General features: G+C 43.3%; 1 protein-coding gene across 12 annotated transcripts; it reads right to left on the bottom strand.

Moving 5' to 3' along the window:
• Positions 1–54: 54 nt before the first annotated feature.
• On the bottom strand, positions 55–20353 carry TPM1 (tropomyosin 1). Of its 12 annotated transcripts, none has more exons than XR_012624933.1 (10): positions 20065–20349; positions 19038–19163; positions 12604–12737; positions 11230–11347; positions 10710–10780; positions 10388–10463; positions 9223–9285; positions 8894–8963; positions 7370–7612; positions 5875–6084 (listed from the first exon to the last, which is right to left on the bottom strand). XR_012624933.1 is itself a non-coding variant. In XM_074837945.1 (10 exons), exons 1-10 carry the CDS (start codon positions 20176–20178, stop codon positions 6081–6083), a joined length of 855 nt encoding a protein of 284 aa, XP_074694046.1. In that variant the 5' UTR covers positions 20179–20346; the 3' UTR covers positions 5875–6080. The 12 variants fall into 12 exon arrangements, 8 of the variants coding, with proteins under 8 accessions (XP_074694048.1, XP_074694047.1, XP_074694051.1 ...); XR_012624932.1 differs by lacking the exon at positions 10388–10463 and adding an exon at positions 9819–9894 and having other exon boundaries at positions 20065–20345; XM_074837945.1 differs by lacking the exon at positions 10388–10463 and adding an exon at positions 9819–9894 and having other exon boundaries at positions 7534–7612; positions 20065–20346.
• Between the last annotated feature and the right edge of the window lie 631 nt (positions 20354–20984).

Here is a 20984-nt window from a genome sequence, read left to right on the forward strand (position 1 = left end):
ACAGCGACACACAGGAAGCTAATGTGATGAAAAACAAATCACAGGAGAGCAAAATTTAAAAAATGTCCTAAAATGTGCATTTTATTCCATATCATTATACAATGTTTACATACAGGTATACTTTTAAAACTGCTCAAAGAAAGTGTGAAAAAAAGTGAGGCGAATATCGGTTTATAAATTCCTCCCCCTCCCCCAAATCCACACAAATAAAATACATTTTTAAACAATCTCTTCCAAATTTATGTTTTTCTCCTGAATTTATTGGATCTTTCATTTCAACATGAAAAATACAATTGAATGAACAGTCGAGGTGAAATGCTGACCTACACTTCTGTATTGAGTTGCAAGAACACAATTTAAGACCTCCAGAAGCCTTCACTTTTCTCTGTTGCTTACATACCTTCGTTTTATTGAATTAGAAGGCACAGAAAGTCCAAATCCTCACAGGACAATAAAATTCTGATAAAAATAAATTACTGTGCTGGACAACTCCTGACTTGTCTGATATCAAACAAAAGACTTCAGTAGAACCTTTTGTTCAGATTAGCACCATTTCCATCTGATATCTCTTGAACATGAATCATTCTTCTTGTTAAAAATTGTAGTTGGCACTTGAGGTGGGACACTTTCTGCCACAGCCAGGATTCTTCAAAAGACTAAGCATACTGAATTGCTGAACTCTCTACAAAGTGTAGGTAACATTTTTGTTGGGAAATGGCACGTTAAAACCATAAAGTAATATAGCTTAACCCGCATATGGCTTGCCCATTTTGGTGTTTCCCTGACCCCTGCCTGATAATTTAGCAGATGTTCTTGTGACTGTGGTGAAACTAAAATAAAGACATGTTTATGGGGTTTCACGGCAAGCAGGTGTAAAAATAATAAAACAAATAATGTGGTTGCTGCTAAGAAGGTTTTCACATGTTGTTTAACTCCAGTAAAGTTTGATCCAGCATCTGATGCATACTAAGGTTTTCTTCTTTGGCATGCGCCACTTTCTCTGTTGTGGGATTAGAAAATTAAAACATGAATAGCAGTTCTTTGGAGGCACGGATTCTCAGAACATGAAGACATGCAATCATCATTTCAGTTGGAGGGTTTAGAAAGTTAAGAAATGTGCATGCTCATAAATACCGACCAGAGTATTTATCTACAACACAACTAGAGAGAATTCCAAATTAATAAAACAAACTGCAAGTAATGCAAGTTTAGAACTGTTTACAGCTGCATTTGTTAAGAAAATGCACCGCCAACAGAGACGTGATTCTTGCATGTTCTGGAAGCTCCTTCCTTATAGGAATAGGGGATAGTGAATGGCTTTTTTTTTTTTTTTTTAAAGTAGGGCAATAAAGAAAATAATTAAGGTCTTTGCAGATCGATGCTTTAAGTTCCATGTAATCCAGAACTTGCAAAGAAAAAAGTAAAACTAATCTAGTCTTCAGTGAAGTGACTTTTAAGAAATGTATTTCTTCTAGAAAATAAATAAAATCAAAGTTAGTAGCTTTATGTTGCATGCACACTTTTATAGGACAGTCATTTAACACACGTATTTGATACAATAAATGAGCACAATGTTCTAGAGCTGCATCCTACCAGAATTCAGTAATAGTAACTTCATACTAATGCAAGCATACCTTTAAACTGACCGGGTATTTTCAGATGGAGCTCCCATTCCTAGTTTGGTTTTTTGTTTGTTTTTAATTTTGTAAAGTCAAATACAAGCCCAATTCATAGCGATGCAAAATTACTGTATTAAAGCCTCCAGGTAACAAAACAGCTGTAAGTATTCTTTGTGTTGGTTTGAAATACGAAAATATGAATCTGGTGAATGTTTTTGTCTTATCCATGTTCTACTAAAAATCTCAGGACCAATTCATGTCTGGTAAACCAGATGTCTCTCTGTTACTTTTTGGATACTGTTAGCTAAATGCCATAGCTGTTTACTGAAGTGGAAAGGAGCTACTGCACAGCCAAAGAGCTTACTGCTCCTCCAAAACAGGTGTACATACAGATAATGAAAAGCCTCATCCAGAAGCATTTTCATATTTTTCCCAACAGAAACTGAGAATTTCATCCATTAATTTACCACAGAATGAACAGCCTGAAAGAATGAATATCTACGTTTCTTGCTTATTTCTACATTTACTGATTCATTCTTAAGGAAATTTGGAAGAAGCCGTTTTTAAACAAGTTAACAATATAGTCACACTAAAGTTTAATCCTCATTCAATGCCAGCTTTAGTTCATTAGTTAGGCGACTGTTTTGCTCAAGTTGCTGGTAGAGTTGGTCTGTACAGGCAGCAAGCAGGTTAGAAGGGAAAAAAAGAGGCAGAATGAAGACAGATTAGACAGAGAAAACAGTTAAGTAAGAGTTAATAAAGAAACTGGTCACACCACAGACAGTTCAGTAACACACAGAGAAACATTTTACCTTTTTTTTCTAGAACTCTAGTAATGAAATAGCTACTCCAGGGAACACCTATTATAACCTCTGAAGAACTGGCTAAGACTTCTGTTGGGAACAGCTGAGACAGGTAAGTGGGAACAGAAATAGAAGAACTGCAGCTATATTCCTAGAACCACCAAGTCCTGCTTTAATCTTTACGTACAGCGTGTGGAAGATTTGTTTTATGAGTGACATTTTCCTCTGTAAACTATTTAAGATGTGGTGAAACCTCATCTGTCAGTGGAGGGAAGGCAGGCAACTGTGTCACAACCAGGGTAAGTAACAGCAGGAGACATGCTGGTAGCCAGCTAGCACTAGGTCTGACTTCAGCCCGTACTCCTTTTCTGTGGAATCTCACAGCTGAAATGGTATTTTTGGTAGTGAAACATACTTCTGTTATTGGTATCAACACACTTTGATACATTTAAATTGTCCAGCTGTACTTTGTAAGAAAACAAACCCAAACATTCAGTGAAAATGAAATGGAAGCATGAAAACCTGTGTTGCTCAAATACAACAGACAGACAGGATGGTTCACATTCAAAGAGAACAGCCATAGCTATGTTGTGACAGTGCATTTAGGGAGAGTTCTGCAGAGTGAAAGAACATTCCAAGACAGTTTTTGACTGTCTGATTTTCTCAAATTGTCCATATTCTTCTCAGCAGTCTAGATTCAAACTGCACTCCTGACCTCTTGATCTCAGATTATTTCCCTACAGGAAATGACTGTTTCTGATTCTTTTCCACAAGCTTCCCAACAGTTTCCACAGAAATCCTCTTCCCCTGCAGGCTCTGGACACAGCAATGACAAAGCTGTGCAGTGAGCTGGTCTGTAGGACATACTTGTGCAGCTTCCTCCCCAGCCCAAACTCCAACAGCCAGGTCAGTAAAACCAGGGCATATTTCAGAGCTCTGATCTTGGACCAGTAACAACTGGGTCTTGTCTCTCTTATCAGGATAATGTCACATATATATGTGGAAAAAACATCAAAACCTCAGAGTAACTAAAATTACACTTTGCTTGGTGAAGTGTATTTAGTTGTTATTCAAACATGACAACATAATTTGAACTAAGAATTTGATGCTTACCTTCATCACAGAAAACTCCTCTCTTTAATTGAGGCAGAGATTTACAGTATTTCTCAACATCCAAAATGAGACTAAAACCCCCAGGTGAAGCATGGAAAGCATTTACCGAGTGTACAGTCAGCCCTTGATTACCCACAGGCAGTCTGTGCAGGTTGCGATTTACCACAGAGACGGAGCCAAAGGGCTGGCTCTGTAGGCAGCCACCTTAGGCCAAGCAGGGAGTTCAAGCTCTGGTGCAGCCCAGTAAGGCTCAGCCTCAGCGCAGCAGAGAGTCCAGGCAAATGAGACATAAGAGCTCTCTTGCACTCCTGTCAACAAGCCTCATGTACATGACTAGCTACACGTGGCCAGACTTTGTGGGATGTACAACATCATGCACAGGTCAGGTCCGACAGTGACGAGAGTGCTGAAATACACTGCAGTGAGAAATCACAACAGCTCCATGGAGTCAAGATCAGTGCAGCAGGGCCAGCTAGGAATTCTGTATGCAGCTACATGGGTATCTGCATTGCACTGCCCATTTCCAGTACTCTGGCTAGCAATTCATCACCCTACAGTGCAGAGAACTGATTATGTGTTTGAAGGAAAAGGGAAGATTTAAATACTGATGTTCAAAATTACAGTGTTAAAAATTACCAGGTTCCTACATTAGAGTTTGCTTTTTTTACTTAAGAAACAACAGTATTACAAAGAATAAGAGGGAAAAACAACACTGCTGACACTGCTGCTGTAGCATAAGCTACTCTGGCTCAGTTGGCAAGTGACACCTGCCATATTCCCTGTAACTTTTGCATTTGTGAATTTAGCTTCAGTCATTTTACAAATGCTCATCCCATTATATTTGGTTAACCTTCACACTACACATTTTACTTCTCAGTTGCAATACACAGTGTTTAAACCCACCTACTGTATTGCAACTAATGAATAGTAAGTTATCAAACTTTATCTGGACTACCTGCGACTGCTGACACATATCCTGTACTTGGGCTTCTCCCCATAGCCAGCAACACTAGGACATGTGTCATGGGATAGAAAACTGGGATGAGACAAAGTTTTCTAAGGGTGGCAGAGGGGAAGATGATGCATTCATTTGCAAGCCTTATTTGGAAAACAGGTTTTGGGAACAGGAGAAAGTCTAGCACAGACTGCCCTGCCGAATAATCTTGAAGTTGAACAAGAAAGCCACATTTACATTATTCTATAAGCTAAAAAACTAAAACCCAGCAATGCTACGATGAGTTTATTCAGCTGTGGTGACTTAGGAACTTGAGCAATATATATAGAGACAGGCATAATCAGAAATCAGTCCCATCTAAACTGATTCACTTCAATGTGAACTGGAAAATAAATTCTTTCATTGTGAAGAAAATAAAGTTAAAATAATGCAATAAACTCTGTAGTTGCAAATAACAGTACAAAAAAGCAAGGTGTCAGTATTCAATGTTTCATCCTTAATTAGGCACTCCCAGATCAGCCCAAAGCCAATGTTTAGGGTCTCAAACCTGAAATCTGTATGTTTCACTTTGCAGCAGAATCATTTCGTTATTAGTGTAATTAGTTTCCCTACTCCAGTTCTGAAACATTTCTCATGAGTCTGTAATTCAACCTCACAAGTCTGAGCTAAGCACAGAAGTGGAAAGCTACTGAAATCTCCTTGCTGAACTTCCAATCCTATCATGCCACTCAAGAGAATCATATTGAAAAAAAAAAAAAAAAACAACAAAGTTAGCAAGCAACATCTTTGCTGAGTAATTGAGGTGTGAAAGAGGGGAAAACTTTTGTGCAAGACATTTAAAGGAGTATTTTTGGGTGAAAAAAAGGAACTGAAAGTTTTTGATATTGCCCTTTTAAATCTGTCTCAAATATTTAAGTTAACAAACACACTTATATAAAAACAGGAAGTCTTCAGCATCAAGCTGGGATAAAATTTCAGACTTTAAAGTGAAAAAACTGGTGTCAAGGACTTAACTGCTCTCTCAGCCATGCTCCCATGACCAAGTGACCCCAAGGAAGTAGTGTCCTTGCAGATTTTGGCCTAACAATAACAACTCAAAAAATTCCCATTCCATCTATTTGTCATTTTATCTGCATCAGACTGAGAAAGACCAACATAACAACTGGTCAGTTTTGACCTCAAAATACCAAGAGTAGTATTCTCATCCTATAGACTGGTATCACTGGCTTTGCATTGTCAACATTCAGGCAAAAGTGTTTGCAGGAAAAAAAAAAAAAAGGAAACACCAAAAAAATTTAAATCCCTAATGGCAAAAAAAGCAATTTTTATTAATAACTGAAATAGTTACTTAAATAAATAAAAGGCAAGGGAATAGCAAAAGGGATACAGCTGGGATGTTTATTTTACATTGAGAGATGTAGAGTTTCTGTACAGCAGAGCACAAACAGAGCATGTTCTGAGACAGGTGCTAGAGGAATAGAGTCAACTAAGCTAGAAGACAGGACAATGAACCCATGAAACATCCAAAGCTTGGAAAGATGTTTTATCCAACCCGATGAAGATGTCTTTGGAGAAGTGAAGCAAAGAAAATTATCTGCATGAAAAGAAAAAGTGAGATAAGGTAGGAAATAAAAAAGGTGCAGTAAAGACTTCCAAAAAAGAAGCAAGAGCACAGCAGAGCCCAGCATGCCAAGATGACTACCGGAGAAACAGCACACCATGCTGGGACTGGAATGCTGCAGTAATGTCCTCATGTACCAGTAGAGTGAATTTTAAAGTCTGTTTTTCATTTAGAAATAACGCAAATTGAAGAAATACTGTAATCTCTGTACACAGAGGAGGAGAAAATAAAGCCATTTGCTTGATAAGCCACCGAGCAAAAGCCATGGAGGGGTGGGGAATTAAAAAAAAAATAAATAAATAAAAATCAAAGCATTAGACCCTACTAAAAAGTTGGGAGAGAGAGGGAGGAATGAACAGATATAGGGCTGAAAAAAAGGCAAAGAAAAAACGTTTAAAATATGGGTGCATGCAAAATACATTTCAAGCTCTGAGCAAAGCTTATGCCTTGCTAGCATGCCAACTTCCAAAAGGCAATGCTGGGACTAAACATCACACCTCACAAGCACGTGAGAGCCACAACTCTTCCTCTTTCCCATGCCAACCGTGCAGGGTTCATGCAAATAAAACATATGAGCATGGGAAGATGGATTTAGCACAGCTGACCTCTGTTCAGACTTTTAGGTTGATGGAAGAGTCGTCAGTTTGTATCAAACACTGCAGGGACTATAGTCACACCTTACAACTGTTCACTCTCCTGCATTCCTGCTGCCTAATACAATCTTTATTTTTCTCCTTGTGACTAAAGTTGGTATTACCACATTTTTGGTATATGCAAATTAAATTACTATTACTCTCCACAAAATATGCAGAAGCAACCTACAATTCAATTGCACTTTTATGGGTTTAAATGACAAAGAATTTTATTTCAATTTCCACACTTGTAATTTAGTGATAAAATTCTTCAAATCAGTTAAGGGAATTTAGATAAACACTTTCCACTGTCATTAATAGAGAAAACAGTTAAATCTAAATTTCTCTGAAACTTTTGTAGGACTTTGCCAGAGAAAAACTGTGCCAGAAGAATATACTCTGAATGCAACACGTACTGAGGCAATTTTCTTTGGGAAACTGAACACGATAGGCCTGGTAGACAATGCTTGAACAGAGGTGAACTGAAAGGATAAATGCAGAGCTACAAACAAAGGGCAGCCACAAGACACAAAGATTGCAGATGCAGAATGAAAGAATAAACACGGGCTTATTAGGCAGCTTACAAAATCACCATGAGTATTTACCAGGCTAGGCACAACACTCACCCACACTCTGCCACGGTAAAGAAATTGTTCATGGTATTTTGTACACCTAGTCTCGCTAAAGGAATGCGTCTCCCGCTACAGAGGGAGTGTAATTTCACAAGGCCGGAACCGCGCAATCAATGAGGGCAGGGAAGCAGGTGCAGGCAAGCTGGGAAGACATTTACATGGAAGTCATGTCGTTGAGAGCGTGGTCCAGCTCCTCACTGATGGCTTTGTACTTCAGTTTCTGAGCATATAGCTCATCTAACATTCCCCCAAGGGAAGGCAGAGGTGTGCAAGGAAATGGAGTGTGATCACAGGATGGAATGTGAAGGTGGTGGCATGGGATACCATCCAGAAGCCGTAGGAAAGGGGAAGAGCGCACAGAAAGAGGTGTTGTGACAGACAAAACAAAAATTACAAAATTAGAGAAGAATAAAAAAAAAAAAATCAACAGTGAATAGTTTTATGTGACCAGTTCATTAACTGCACTGCCAGTGGGGCAACCTGTGAGATAAGAGAAAATGAAGGAAAGATAGTGTACAAGGGAAGCAAAATCCATGTTTCGCTGCCTGGATTTTTGTTTTAAAGCATACTAGGAGAACACACAGGAGCTAGGGAGAAAAGATCCAAAAATGGGTCTCAAGGAGAATGTTACCATTTATTTTCTACCACTTTTTTTTTTTTTTTTTAATGCCACTCTGGTTTGTGTGATGTCATAAACTCAGTTTTTTACAGCGATTTTTGTTCCTTCTGAACATTTATCTTTCTTCTCTGCTTCCTTCCCGAGTCAGTGATCATAAATTTTCAGCAGCTACCTAGATATTTGATACTCTTTATGCAGAATTCAGCCTGCCATGCCAAGCAATCAAGCTTCTTAAAATCCTAGACTTAGTGTAACACATCTAAATAGTAAGCTCCATATAACTTTTAATTACAGAGCACTACTGAACTGTTGTCTCTGGAGGGAAAAAGCACATTCTACTTCTCTACTGCAGTCCTGAAAGATTTATCAAAACCTTAAAACTAACTCTTTGAAGTTTAATAAGCTGTCCTTCTGATTATGTATGCAAGCCATTAGCTTTACTGAAAAACAGCAACTGCTCCATGACACAAAATGCCTGCCCTGACCCACACTTGTAGCAGTAATACATTAGGTTAGCTTGCTACATTCCTAATTATTACAAACATAACACAGCTCTTCATCAGCTTTTTAGTAAGATAACAATCATACTTATCACCTAACCATTTACTCTATACATTTACATACCTCCAAGTAGAAGAGTATAAAGCAAAAAAAAAAATGAAAGGAGTCTTGAGAACATGAGAGAAAAAGAAACAGGCAAGAGCAAAACACCGTTCAACTGAAGCATTTAAGTTATCAATACATTTAAATCAGAAAACATTTTACCTATTTTACTCTTTAGGCAGACCCATTTATATAAGCAGGACAAGTTAGGTGAGTAGAATTGGGTACTAAAAAAACCAACAGGAGAATAAAAGATCTGTCTTTCTACAGTAAGTGAGAAAAACAAAGCCCCATACCTTCTAGGTCATCAATGCTCTTCTCCAGCTTGGTTACTGACCTCTCAGCAAATTCAGCACGGGTCTCAGCCTGAAGTCGAGACAAATACAGATTATTTCAGGAAACGCATACAGAGTACTTATGAATAGAGGAGCAACAATTCAAATGAGGAAAAAAGTACAATGAGAGGAGGCAAATAATAAAGTGATACTAATTTTTAAGAGAGACATTTAACACTAAACTGTCTCCAATGTGACATGTTCATCCTTAAAGCATCAAAGTAGTGTTTATATGCAAAGAATCAAAGTTGCATTAGAAGATCTGTTGTAAAGAACAGCTCTAATTTTACCTCCTTCAGTTTGTCAGTCAGGACTTTAATCTCTTCTTCATATTTGTCTTCTTTCTGCGAGTACTGTAATTAGAAAGAGGATCACTGATATTAGACCAGATGTTCTAAATATACCAAAAAACACCACATTTGAGAATCTCTTCTAATAGATCAACTATATAACGGGTATAACTAAATTAATTCCACTTACCAGACTGTGGTAATACACATTTTATTACAAGAGCCAAATTGCCCTTGAGTTATATTCCAGTGCTATACAGTAGAAAGTTTGAGTAGAAATTAGTACTACAGTTTTAAAGAGGAGCAGCATTTGGAGAAATTTAACGTTAGCACATAAGTGCCATTTTGAGGAACATTCTATAAATAATATTTAATCCTGTCAGACTACTTAACAGAACATGTGGTCAAATCATACTGACCTTTTTGGAACTAGAAGGAATGCTAGGTAATGGTAAGAGCCAAATACAAATTGAGTAGTAAGCCCAAATGCTTCTATAGACAAAGGCCCTGCTGAAATGCTGCATATAAAGAAAACCCCACAGGCCAATCCAGATGACAACGTAAGGGACACATTCTCACATAAGTCTCTAGCCTACCTTCTCAGCCTGAGCCTCCAGCGACTTCAGGTTGTTGGTCACAGTTTTCAACTCCTCTTCAAGCTCAGCACATTTGCTGTTATTTCAGAAGGAAGGCAGGAAAGGGGCGGATGGAAGATTCAGTCAAGCAAAAGAAACAGGAGGAAATAGGGGGAAAAGATAGAGAAAAATGAAAACAATTACAGAGCAAAAGAACAGCCTCAAAAGCAGCTGAATCCATCACAGACTGAAATCAATTCTTTACGATGCCAAATTCCATCTCAAGTGTACATTAAGACGACGACCACACAGAAATTACCTACAGCCCTTGGCTTACACAGAAATATTTACATAACCTTTACATGTGAGACAGTTCAGCTTCTTTTTGGCTGCACAAGAGATCAGTTTTAAAGGTAAAAATGAGCAAATAAACAAAAAAAGAGACCAAAGAAAACCACCAAAGCAAGATGCAAAGAGAGTAAAGAGCGTAGCGAGGACTTATTTGTTACTACTGAGTGAGCTAACTGTCTATGGAAGCTGAAAGACTTGGGTTGCAGTTAAACCTAAAAACTGTTTATTAGTATCAGTACCTTATCCTCTGCAGCCATTAATGCTTTCAAGGTTTGATCCATTATTCTTAACTGTTCTTCCAGCTGTCGGACTTGGCTGTTAGTGAACACATGAAATGCACAAAAGCCATTCACAAAATCAGTGTGCAGGTACAGCATGCAGTGACAAAACACACGCGCACACACATACGAACACATTTACTTTGGCACTGACCATTTATTTCAACCATTAAAGGAGCAAAACATAGCTTTGAGCTGAACACACAGTGTACTGCCAATGTTTCATGCTGTTACAGTTGTCTTGTAGCACCTCACACACATCTCGGGGCAGTTCAGCACTTACCTTTCTGATAGTTCAGCACGTTCCTCAGCCCGCTCCAGGTCACTCTCAATGATCACAAGCTTACGAGCCACCTACAAGAAAAGGCAAATAATAATCAGGGATATTATGTTGCTGCAGCACACACCACCTGTTTCTAGAACCTACAAAACTGGAAGTTGGGCCTCTCCGTTTTGTGGTCAACACATCAGTTTTGATTGTGCTACATCTTCATTATTCGAGTCTTTTGCTATCTGACATTTTTCAAGACCTCTCTTTCATTCACCAAAAGGCAACTTAAAAATATTTTTCTCCCTAAGAGACCAGGGAATACTCTCAACCATTTTACTGCAAAGATCTGAGCACAGATCTGCCACCTTGTCCCCTGAGGTATCCAAGTGCCCATTTTAACTTCCACAGCTGCAAAGAGGTGTGATCTTTTGAACTTAAAAGGTAAAAGGGGAAAAAAAACTTAAAATAGTTATTAATTACAGGCACAGCCTAAAGGGCTTTAGAAACAGATAACCTGCACTCAAGAACTGACCTCTTCATACTTGCGGTCAGCCTCTTCAGCAATGTGCTTAGCTTCTTTAAGCTGGATCTCTTGGATTTCCATCTTCTCTTCATCCTTCTGGGCTCTATTTTCAATGACCTTCATTCCTCTGAAAGACGTGAAAAAACAGGAAATGCAAGGTTCGGGGCTTGCCAGTTTATCTCCATCTCTACTACTACTGGAGTGTGACTTTCAGACAGGTGTATTAAGGTGAACAAAGCATGTCAGATACTTGATTCTTCACACCATATATCTAGTCCTGTGCATTCACACTTCAGGAGTTCAAAGGAAAGAAGCATGTCTTAAGAAGAAAGAAAATTTAATTTGTTTAGCTCTTACCACAGTTCAACTGTACACTTCCCCATTTTCAGGGAAGGAAAACTGATCTTATAGAAAGGTAAATAAAGGGTCTTGCTTCTAAAGACCTAATAAGATGACTAAAGACATCTGTGCTTTTACGCTCTTCGTGAAACATCATGTTACAACCCCTAGAGGACTGACAGGCATTATATTTATGGACCAAACAGAGTCCCATGAATTTTGCCATGTCAGAGCCCTACAGCACTGAAGCTCTCTGTGCTCTGCACAAGCAAAATTTAACTCCTTCATAACAGGAAACATTACATATTGCCTCTTTCATGCATGTTTGACCCAAATTCTCTTAACTATTTCATAATGTACTGTGAGTTCCAGGCGCTTTTCTTTTCAACAGGCTGGATCATTAGTGAGGTAGAAACACACAGGCAGAATACATAGGATTCTTTCCCAACAAAAGGTACTATCACAGATGTAAAATAGAATTTGTAGAAGTAAAAGAGAAGATCTTCCAAAGCCACAAGTCTTGAGTTCCTACTTACATTAAGCACTTATGGAAATCCCAGCCTAAATCTGACAGAATTATCATGCTCTCTCTCTTTTGCTCACCTTCATGTACCGGTCTCGACAACAAGAGAACCAAAGCCTCTTCCAGCACTTTGCTATTCTCCAGGTAAGATTTTTTACCCACAATGAAATCAAGAATCACCCAACAATACAAGAGTAGGCATCACCCTCAAAAAGCTGCCATCCAAATAGAGATGTCTGGGCTGGGCCAAGCAGTTTTCCCAGGATGTGGCATGATACATCAGAAGCCCTACCCCACTTAAATCTTATCTTTACAACTGAGACATGAAAAAGAATTCAAGCCTACACATTTTGGACATCCCTACAGACAAGCTGTAACTGAAGTCCATGTAGGCAAAGGAAGAGTGGATTACACATGTTCAGAGACATAGGAGTGGTTTAATTTATTTCCCTAACCCACACCCTGACAATTATCATCTTTGTCATAAGGGTAATGATCCATTCAAGAGTGGCCCCACCCACCTTTCACTCTCATCTGCAGCCTTCTCTGCCTCCTCCAGCTTCTGAAGGGCAGTAGCCAAACGCTCCTGAGCCCGATCCAACTCTTCCTCAACCAGCTGGATGCGTCTGTTCAGAGAAGCTACTTCGCTCTCAGCCTAAGCACAGGAAGAACAGAAATTAATTCGTAATAAGGCACACATCACCCCTCGCAAAAGATTATCCCAGGTACCTGCTAGTGCCTTTTAACAGCACTTCAGTAAATTCTGACTTCCTCCACTAAAAAGCCCATACACAGAGATGTACATGCCCTCAATGAATTGTGAAGTTATTGCTTAACGGAGGAAAAAGTGATTAATCCTTCCTTTAAATGAAGCACATTAAGCACTGTACAATTTGTACTAGGAAGAACTGCACTGGAAGAATTATGCATTGTTCCTTATACATTTTCTGTTATTGTATTTGCAGAGATAAACTAATTACAGTCATACCCCCCTCTATTTCTTTTTAATCAAATCAACACAAACCAATTACCTAAATCTTCTATGTTATCCCAAATCCTTTCTTTATGACCTTTTGCCATACTTTGATAATAATTGTCCCGATATTTCCCTGAGTTCCATAAGACGGGTTCAGTGTAAACATGCAAAAATACACCTAGATCAGCATTTGCAATGAGACAGCTGACACAGAGAGAGCATGAGAACATTTAAGAAATGCCCGAATACCCACAAGTTTTGTTTACAGGCAAGCTATGCAAGAGCTGACAAAGAGGGCATCAGCAGACGCTACATCTCAGAAGGGCCCTGGTACAGGCAACAATCACTTAAAACATCTATTTTTTTTTCCCATACTGTCATCCTTAAACTTCGCCTAGATTTGCCTCTCTTGCATTACCTGTTCGCTTAATCTTCCATATAACACTTGCAATTCATCTGCCTCTTATCATTACAAGCCTTTACTTCTGACACTCTCAAATCTATACTTGCTTAAGTTGCAGACTTCTCATAGTAGCCTCATTACTAAACTTTATTTCTTTCAAAAGGTTATTAAGCACAAAATATATTAAAAACGGTCATTATTCTAAAAAGTTAATTACTTCCAAGAATTACAGTTACTCTTAATTAGTACTGCAAGCAGTCTTGCTATATATGAGGAAGTACATGTCTGAATTTCCTAGGATGTCTAGTTGGGGGGGGAGGGGACACAAACAACCCTCTAGGAAAAGAAACTGATACCAAAAGTATCAGTTTGGTACTTTTTCTTTAATTAAAAATTTAAGGAACTGTTATTTGTTGCTTTTAATAACCAAAGGCAGCTGGATACAGTTGGCCACAGCTAAAATTTTGTTGTAAATAGCACAAGTAAGAATAACTTACACACCAGACAAGTAAAACAACCTTTGACATAACAGTAACATTGCCCCACTAGAATGATTGGAAGTAACACATGAACAGGGGAGAAAATATATATTTGAACATTAATGAGTACTGGCAGTGAACATGTAGAACCAGGAGTAGAAGAGACTTCATCCACATTAACCCAAATATAAAATCTTTAGCTATGTCAAGCAGTAGTACCCTAAACCAAACTCCAAATTTTCAGACTGCTGGTTTTAAACAGTAAGAAGTTGAACATTCTGATTTGAGTAAGAAAATAACCTTTCATAAATGTAACCCTTGGGAAATATGTAATGTCACCGGTTAATCATTATCATGTCAAGACTCCTCATCATGATAAGAGCATACAATATGCTTAGAAAACACAGGGTGACTAAAGTTCAAGTTTTCACTTCCTGCTCCAGTAACTCAATAAGGGTTTACCAACCAGCCTTATATGGCCCAAGTTATTCTTCTGCGGAGCAGGACTTCTCTCCTTATATGGTAAGGAAGGAAAAAACCCCAGTGACATTAAGGGGCACTCCCACAGCTAACAGACAAACATAACCTTCTGCATTTTTGCCATAGCACTTATACACCACATATTTTTACAATGAGCAATGACATGGATAAGTTACCGTCGGGTGTTAATCATTACCGTTGTAAGAGATTCTGGTTTCCAGAAGAAGGAAGAAAAATGCATTCTGAAAATGTGATTACCAACAGCTCCTTGAGGTGCGTGCGCTCAAAACAGAAGAGATTCTTTTTAAGGCAACAGCTGCTAGTCAGAGTCTTGAAACTTTTAACAATCTGGTTTAACAATCAAAAGCTGTAAGCTGTGATATGTTTTGGCCACAGCTTTAGCTTTTTCATTGTCTGCCTATCTGTACCTTGCACAGGAAGAAAAAAACAAAACCACCCTAGCTAGTCACATGCTATACATGTAAGGCATTACACTAAGGGAAGGGTCAGATTCACACCTCAGCTTGCTTGCTGCAGTGTTCTCAAAGCCTGCCTCCTCGAGCATGCAGAAATATAGCTGCGACAACTAAAAAATCCATACACAGCTAGCAATATAGAAAAGGCACAGGACTACATGTGCCTGTGATTTCAGTTTTCTGCCTTTATTCATCCCAGCACGGACCCCTCCAAACAAAAACTTAAATACCATGTAAATGTACTCTGCAGAATTCCGCATCATCTGCGTAAACCAACTTCAGGGAAGAGACAAACATTAACCTTTTGGATCCTGAGCCTTATAGCAGTGTGGCTGAGCTCTAATGGGAAGACTCCTCCAGCATTATTCCTTCTGCCACAAAAGGTAACCGCAAAGCTTTCCATTTTAATGGGAATCCTTTAGTATGTTGTTTAAAACAATACATGTTACTGAAAGTAGGAAAATTGGTGTCCTTTACTCCACAAAGCTTAGAAAATGAGTGCACTTTTTTTCAAGACAGAAACCCTTATGAAACATGTTAATGACTGTGACATGACCCCTCACTGAGAAAAACGGATATGTGAAGCAGTTTGTAAGAATGCAGCAGTTACACAAGTGTAAGGAAACATGTTTTGCTCCTTGAGAAGATCACCTGCAAGAAATCAGAAGGTTCTTCCTTTGAACTTGACGCCCAGAATATGCAGAAAGCCCCATATTATAAGGGAATCCAATAATCACCGCTTTTTCTATAGCAATAAACTACGTGAATAAGAAATTTGTTATTTTGCGTCACTTCTATGTGACCAGGGAAGACACTAGAACTGCTGCAAAGGACACCGTACATTTTATAGCAGGAAACATTACGTTACAGCTGCTAGAATTCCCCAAGGTCAGTGGCAAGGCAAACAACAGCCCTATCAGTTTTTTGCTGTAACTGCCACCCATAACTGCATCTCTCTGCTACGAGAGTCTGTGCTGCTCGCACCTGACCTTGTCTCTGCCTAAGACCATGCCTACTGTTCCTTTCCTATCTTAGCCAGGGGTTTTGGCTAGCTGAACACACTACAGATGGGGCCATATGATCACACTGCCGTGGTGTTTTCAGGTACTGCGGGCAAGAACTCGGATGTGGCCATCTCAGGTTCAGTCCCAAGTATGTAACAGTCGGCATACTGACTTTCCCATAGCTCAACTCGTTTGGATGGGATAAGCAGACAACTAGCACTTGCAAAAAGAAAAAAAACAAATCGTAAAAGCTTGTTCAGAACCGAATACAAAGCACCCAATCTCAGACATCTTGCTTAAATTCAGCCTCATTCCAGCTCAGCGTTTTGGTGCTGGCCAGCAGACCTGGTGCGCTCCACTTGGGCACCGCGGCTCCGTCTGCCCCACGCACCGCCTGGGGTACCGAGGACCGCACCGACCCCTTCCTCTCCTCCTCACCTGCGGCCCCGGGCCTGCCCGCCGGGAACAGCGGCCTCCGCCCGCAGCGCGGGGCGGCGCCGCGGCCGCAGGTGACCATTTTGTCGGAGACGGCGGCGAAGGAAGCAGCCGCCCGACCCGCCGGCCGGGGAGTGGAGCGGGTCAGCCGCGGCCCGGGACCCCCGCCCGGCGCCCCCGCCCGCTCCCACCGGGCCGCAGCCCCCGGGCCGGGCCGGGCCGAGCCGAGCGGGCGGCCCTACCTCCTCCCGCAGGGCCCGCTCCTGGTCCACCTCCCGCTGCAGCCGGCCCGCCCGCTCCTCGGCAGCGTCCGCCTGCTCCTGCAGGCTCCGGATCTTCCTCCGCACGGCCTCCAGCGAGCTCATCGCCGCCATACCCGCGTCTGGCCCGGCCTGCACCGCCTCCCTCCCTCCCTCCGCCCGCCTCAGCCCCGGAAGTCCCCCCGCGCCGCAGCGCACCGCGCACCGGGGCGGGGCTGCCGGCACCGAGCTGGGAGCGGCGCGGCACGGCGCACCGCCGGGGCGGGCACGGGGGAAGGCGCCGGGGGGAGGCCGACCCCAGCCGGGAGAGAGCCCTGCGGCGGGGCCGGGCCGTGCCGTGCCGTGCCGGCCGGGGCTGGGCAGGGCCGGGCCGGGCCGCGGGGACCGGGGCGCGGCGGCCGTCGCCAGGTGGGAGCGCCGGGGCGGCAGCGCCCCCTGGCGGCGCAACTGCTGGGGCCGGGCCCCGCCTTCCCCCCCTAAACCGCCCCAGTGTGAGCGTTATAAAGTGACCCCGAGCAACCGGCCCCCGCCGGCGGCTGCCGCGCCCGGCCTAGCCCAGCGCCCGGCCTAGCCCAGCCCCCGAGCCACGGGGAGGGGAGAGGGAGCTACGCCTGCCCCCTCCCAGGTGAGGTGGCTCCGGGGCTCGGGGGATGTGCCCGGCTTTTGCGAGGTCAGGTGTCCTCATCCTCCCGAGTAACGAGAGTCCACCCTAGGGAGCCGGCACTCCCTGCCCTGCCCGTGTCTTTTTCCTACGGCTTGGAACTATCCAAACTAGTAGGGCAAATACTGGGTCAACTGCAGTGCCCCAAAGATACTACACATCACCAAAAAAGAACGACATCTTTAAAATGTCAGACATATTCCATGCATACCATTAAATACAGCATTTACCTTGATGAAAACAAGCCAGACACTTGCCTACCCCTCTGCCTGAGGGATGACTGCACGTAAAATTGCCCTCAACTAGCTTCCAAACACTGTTTTCCAGCAAAGGAAAATGGCATTGGGATTGGCTAGGAAGTTCTTTCATTTCAAAAAGGGAATCTAGTAGCATTTCTCCTGCCTTCATCCTAGGCAAGCTATTTCCAAATAGTCTGCATACCTTTCCTTATAAGGAGTATCTCCCCTGGATCTATATGCGGTTCCTTTGAACAAGTTAAATAAACGTCCTGCTAGGAAGCTGCCTCTCATCTATGCAGCCATGCACAGAAGAAGACAGACATCTGATCCACATTATACACAGAATCCCTCTCCTGTTCCTATGCACGCTTATGTTTAAGTTCTTGAGTTCTCTTTCAAAGCTGTACAACTTAATTGCCATACTAAAGTCAAACCTTTTTTATCCTTTGTTCATTTTAGAAGTAAAATAAGATGAAAGCATGCTGACTTTCATGCAAAGATTTTTTTGGTAACATTTTCCCTTCTAAAAGCATCCTTTCTCCTCCTCAAATACTTTGTTTGCTTCATCTGTGGCAACTCCTCTTTTTATTATGGCTTTGAGGTTAATTTTTAAAGCTGAGCTATAGGAAAAGGATGGTCATCGCTTTGGAAATACTGTGGTTTCACCTAATCCTGTAATTCAGACCTGAGATCTCCTCAGAATTGGATTGTACAGCAGCAGCAGCAGCCATAGAGACCTGGATCTTAACTGCATAGACAAGAAACTCGCATGGTTCCATGCATGCAATCCATTAAATGCATGTCAGGGGCAGACAGGTGGGTGGGATGAGGGCCTGGGAGAGGCACAAGCTCTTGCATTATTACCATATAAAGTGCTGAGCTATATATATCTCCCAGCTTGCTCCCAGGAGCCCTGTCCTCTGAACTGCAAACCTAGCAAGTATCATCTTCCAGACAATTTTCTCTCAGACGAGACTGAACTTTTCTTTGACAAGGGAAACAGTTCCAGTGATTTCCAGGAAAAAAAACCCAAGGAGAGGATCTTTTATCTCAGGGACCTGAGTGAGCCACACTAGTATCTAGCAGCAGTTCTAATGCATGTGTGCTTAGAAACAGCTCTCCTGAAGACAAACTAGCAGCCCTTGCTCTTCTGGATCTCTCTCTCCTGGATCTACTTGCTATTAACTCTCTGATTCCGCATTACTGTCGAAATAGTGTTGTTCCAGCCTGAGCCATTTTCCCCACCACCTGAATGGACAATCCACCCTTTCCTTACTTTCACATCTAGAGGTCTAGAGCGGCAACTACACATGAAAAGCACGTGTCAAGGGAGCAGAAACCAAATCAAATGCTCTGATAGTGTGCAAACCTCATGCAAGGAGGCAGTGCTGTGTTTCCCACCTCCCTGCCCAGGAGGTTCCTGGACCCTGCCCTCAGCAAAGCTTTGGAGCGCTGCTTGGTAGGAGTCCTGGGTGTCCCGTGCAGAGGGAGCGTGTGGTTTCTGTACTGGGGGGGGTGGTGGAAGGGATGGGGGTAACTTACATCTGTGGCCTTTTTGTCAGCCAGTTCCAACTTTTCCTGTGCATCTTTAAGGGACTCGGAGTATTTGTCCAGCTCATCCTCAGTGCCCTTCAGCTTCTTTTGTAGAGCCACCAGCTCGTCCTCCAGCTGTGATACGGGTGGAAAGTGGTGGAGAGGGGAGGGCGGGCAGGAAAAGGTGCAGCAGGCAACGTGATCGTGCAAAGGGAGAAGTGCAAGTGCAGAAGAGACAGAAAAGGACAGACGGACAGAGAGAGAGAGAAGGAGAGACAGTTAGATTCTCTTTGCTTGCGGCAAGGGCACGATACCTTGGCAGCATTCTCCTCTGCGGAGAGGAGGCTATCCTCAGACTTGTGTAGCTCTTCCAGCACTTGGTCCCTTGCATCCTCCGTCACATGCAATTGCTTTTCCAATTGCACAATGTCATCCTCTAACTAGGCGCACAAGAGGAAATACAATGCACAAATATGTTTCTCCCTGGGCTTAGAAAAGTGGGAAATTAATTTTGAAATCCCTCTCCCTTCTTCCCTCCTCCTTCAGGATCTCCCAGAAACGTGCAACCAGTGTGCCCCTCTCCCCCAAACGAATAAAGCCCCAGGTGTAAAGGAGGGGGGTTGGAGAAGGCCAGGAAAATGGGACACGCATCTGGAAGGGAAGGGGGGGCAGGTGGATCGGACAAGTCTCCTGGGTGGTGCTGGAGTGGGCGAACACAGTTTTAAGTGTCCTTTGCCAAATCGCAGCACGTCTGTTCACTGGTACCCAGGTGCTGGAGGCCGCCTCTCCCACCCGTGCCCCCATGACAAAGGCACGGAGGCCATGCGGCTGTCCCGGCCTCCTGCCGGGAACCTCCAGCCAGGGGCTGCCAGGGCGAAGCTCTGCCCTGGGAAAAGTTCAGCCAGTTCTGGGGGTTGGTGTGGGATACAACAAGGTACATTGGGGAGGAAAAAAAAGAAGGAAAGAGAGAGAGAGAGGAGTCGTCTGGAAAGACTTGCGCCCCGGCGCTGGCCGCGCCCGGGCCCTCGGTGCAGACCTGCTTGCTTCTCTCCTCCGCTGCCTTCTTGTCCGCTTCGGCTTGCTCGGCTCTGTCCAGGGCGTTCTCCTTGTCCAGCTTCAGCATCTGCATCTTCTTCTTGATGGCATCCATGGCGGCGGTGGGTTAGGGCGCGTCCCCGCGCGAATTCCACCCGAAAGCAAAACTTGAGAGGCAGCGGGGCAGCCCCGAGTCCGAGAGCCAGCCGCGGCCCCGCGGGAGCGGCGCGGAGCTGCCGGGCGGCGGGACGGGCCGTGCGGGACGGGGCTCCGGCGGAGTGCGAGCGGCGGGCAGGGAGCGCCTCACAGATATGTACTTTCCCAGGGGGCTGACTGCATTCCTCAAGACATCCAATACTTTTTTGGAAAGGGCTTTTTTTTTTCCCTCCCTCCTCCGTTCGTCCCTACCCCTTTCCCTCTCTCACTCCCCCCCGGCTTTTTTCGGAGGCTCAGCTCTCCCATTCGCTACCGCCTGCCATTTGACCGTCGATATGACTATATATGGGATGCGATGGGCGAGGTAAGGCGGAGGAGCAATTTGTTCCCATTTCCAAATGGGCAGGACGGGACGTTTCGCTGCTACTCCTGGGAGGAGAGAAGGAAAAAAAAAAAAAAAAAAAAGCCGGAGCCCGGGGAACTGAGGAGACGGCCGCGCAGGCTGCTCGGGGCGGGCAGGGCGTCTGGATGACACCAGCCCCGCGCTGGAGCCGTCCCCAGCCGTGAAAATCGATGTGTTTTAAAGCAGGAGGGTGACGGAGCCGGCCGCGCTGGGCGGCAGGGGAACACGCGGGGCGGGGGGCAGTAAGGGGTTAACCGCATGCACGGACGGAATGAATGCGTTTTAAGACCTTACCCCCGGCAGCCAGAGGCGGAACGAGGTGGGGGGGAGCACTGCTACTGAACGGTCAGGCTGCAGCCAGT

Source organism: Strix aluco, chromosome 12 (assembly GCF_031877795.1).
Source record: "Strix aluco isolate bStrAlu1 chromosome 12, bStrAlu1.hap1, whole genome shotgun sequence".
In the NCBI taxonomy this organism is placed as follows: domain Eukaryota; kingdom Metazoa; phylum Chordata; class Aves; order Strigiformes; family Strigidae; genus Strix; species Strix aluco.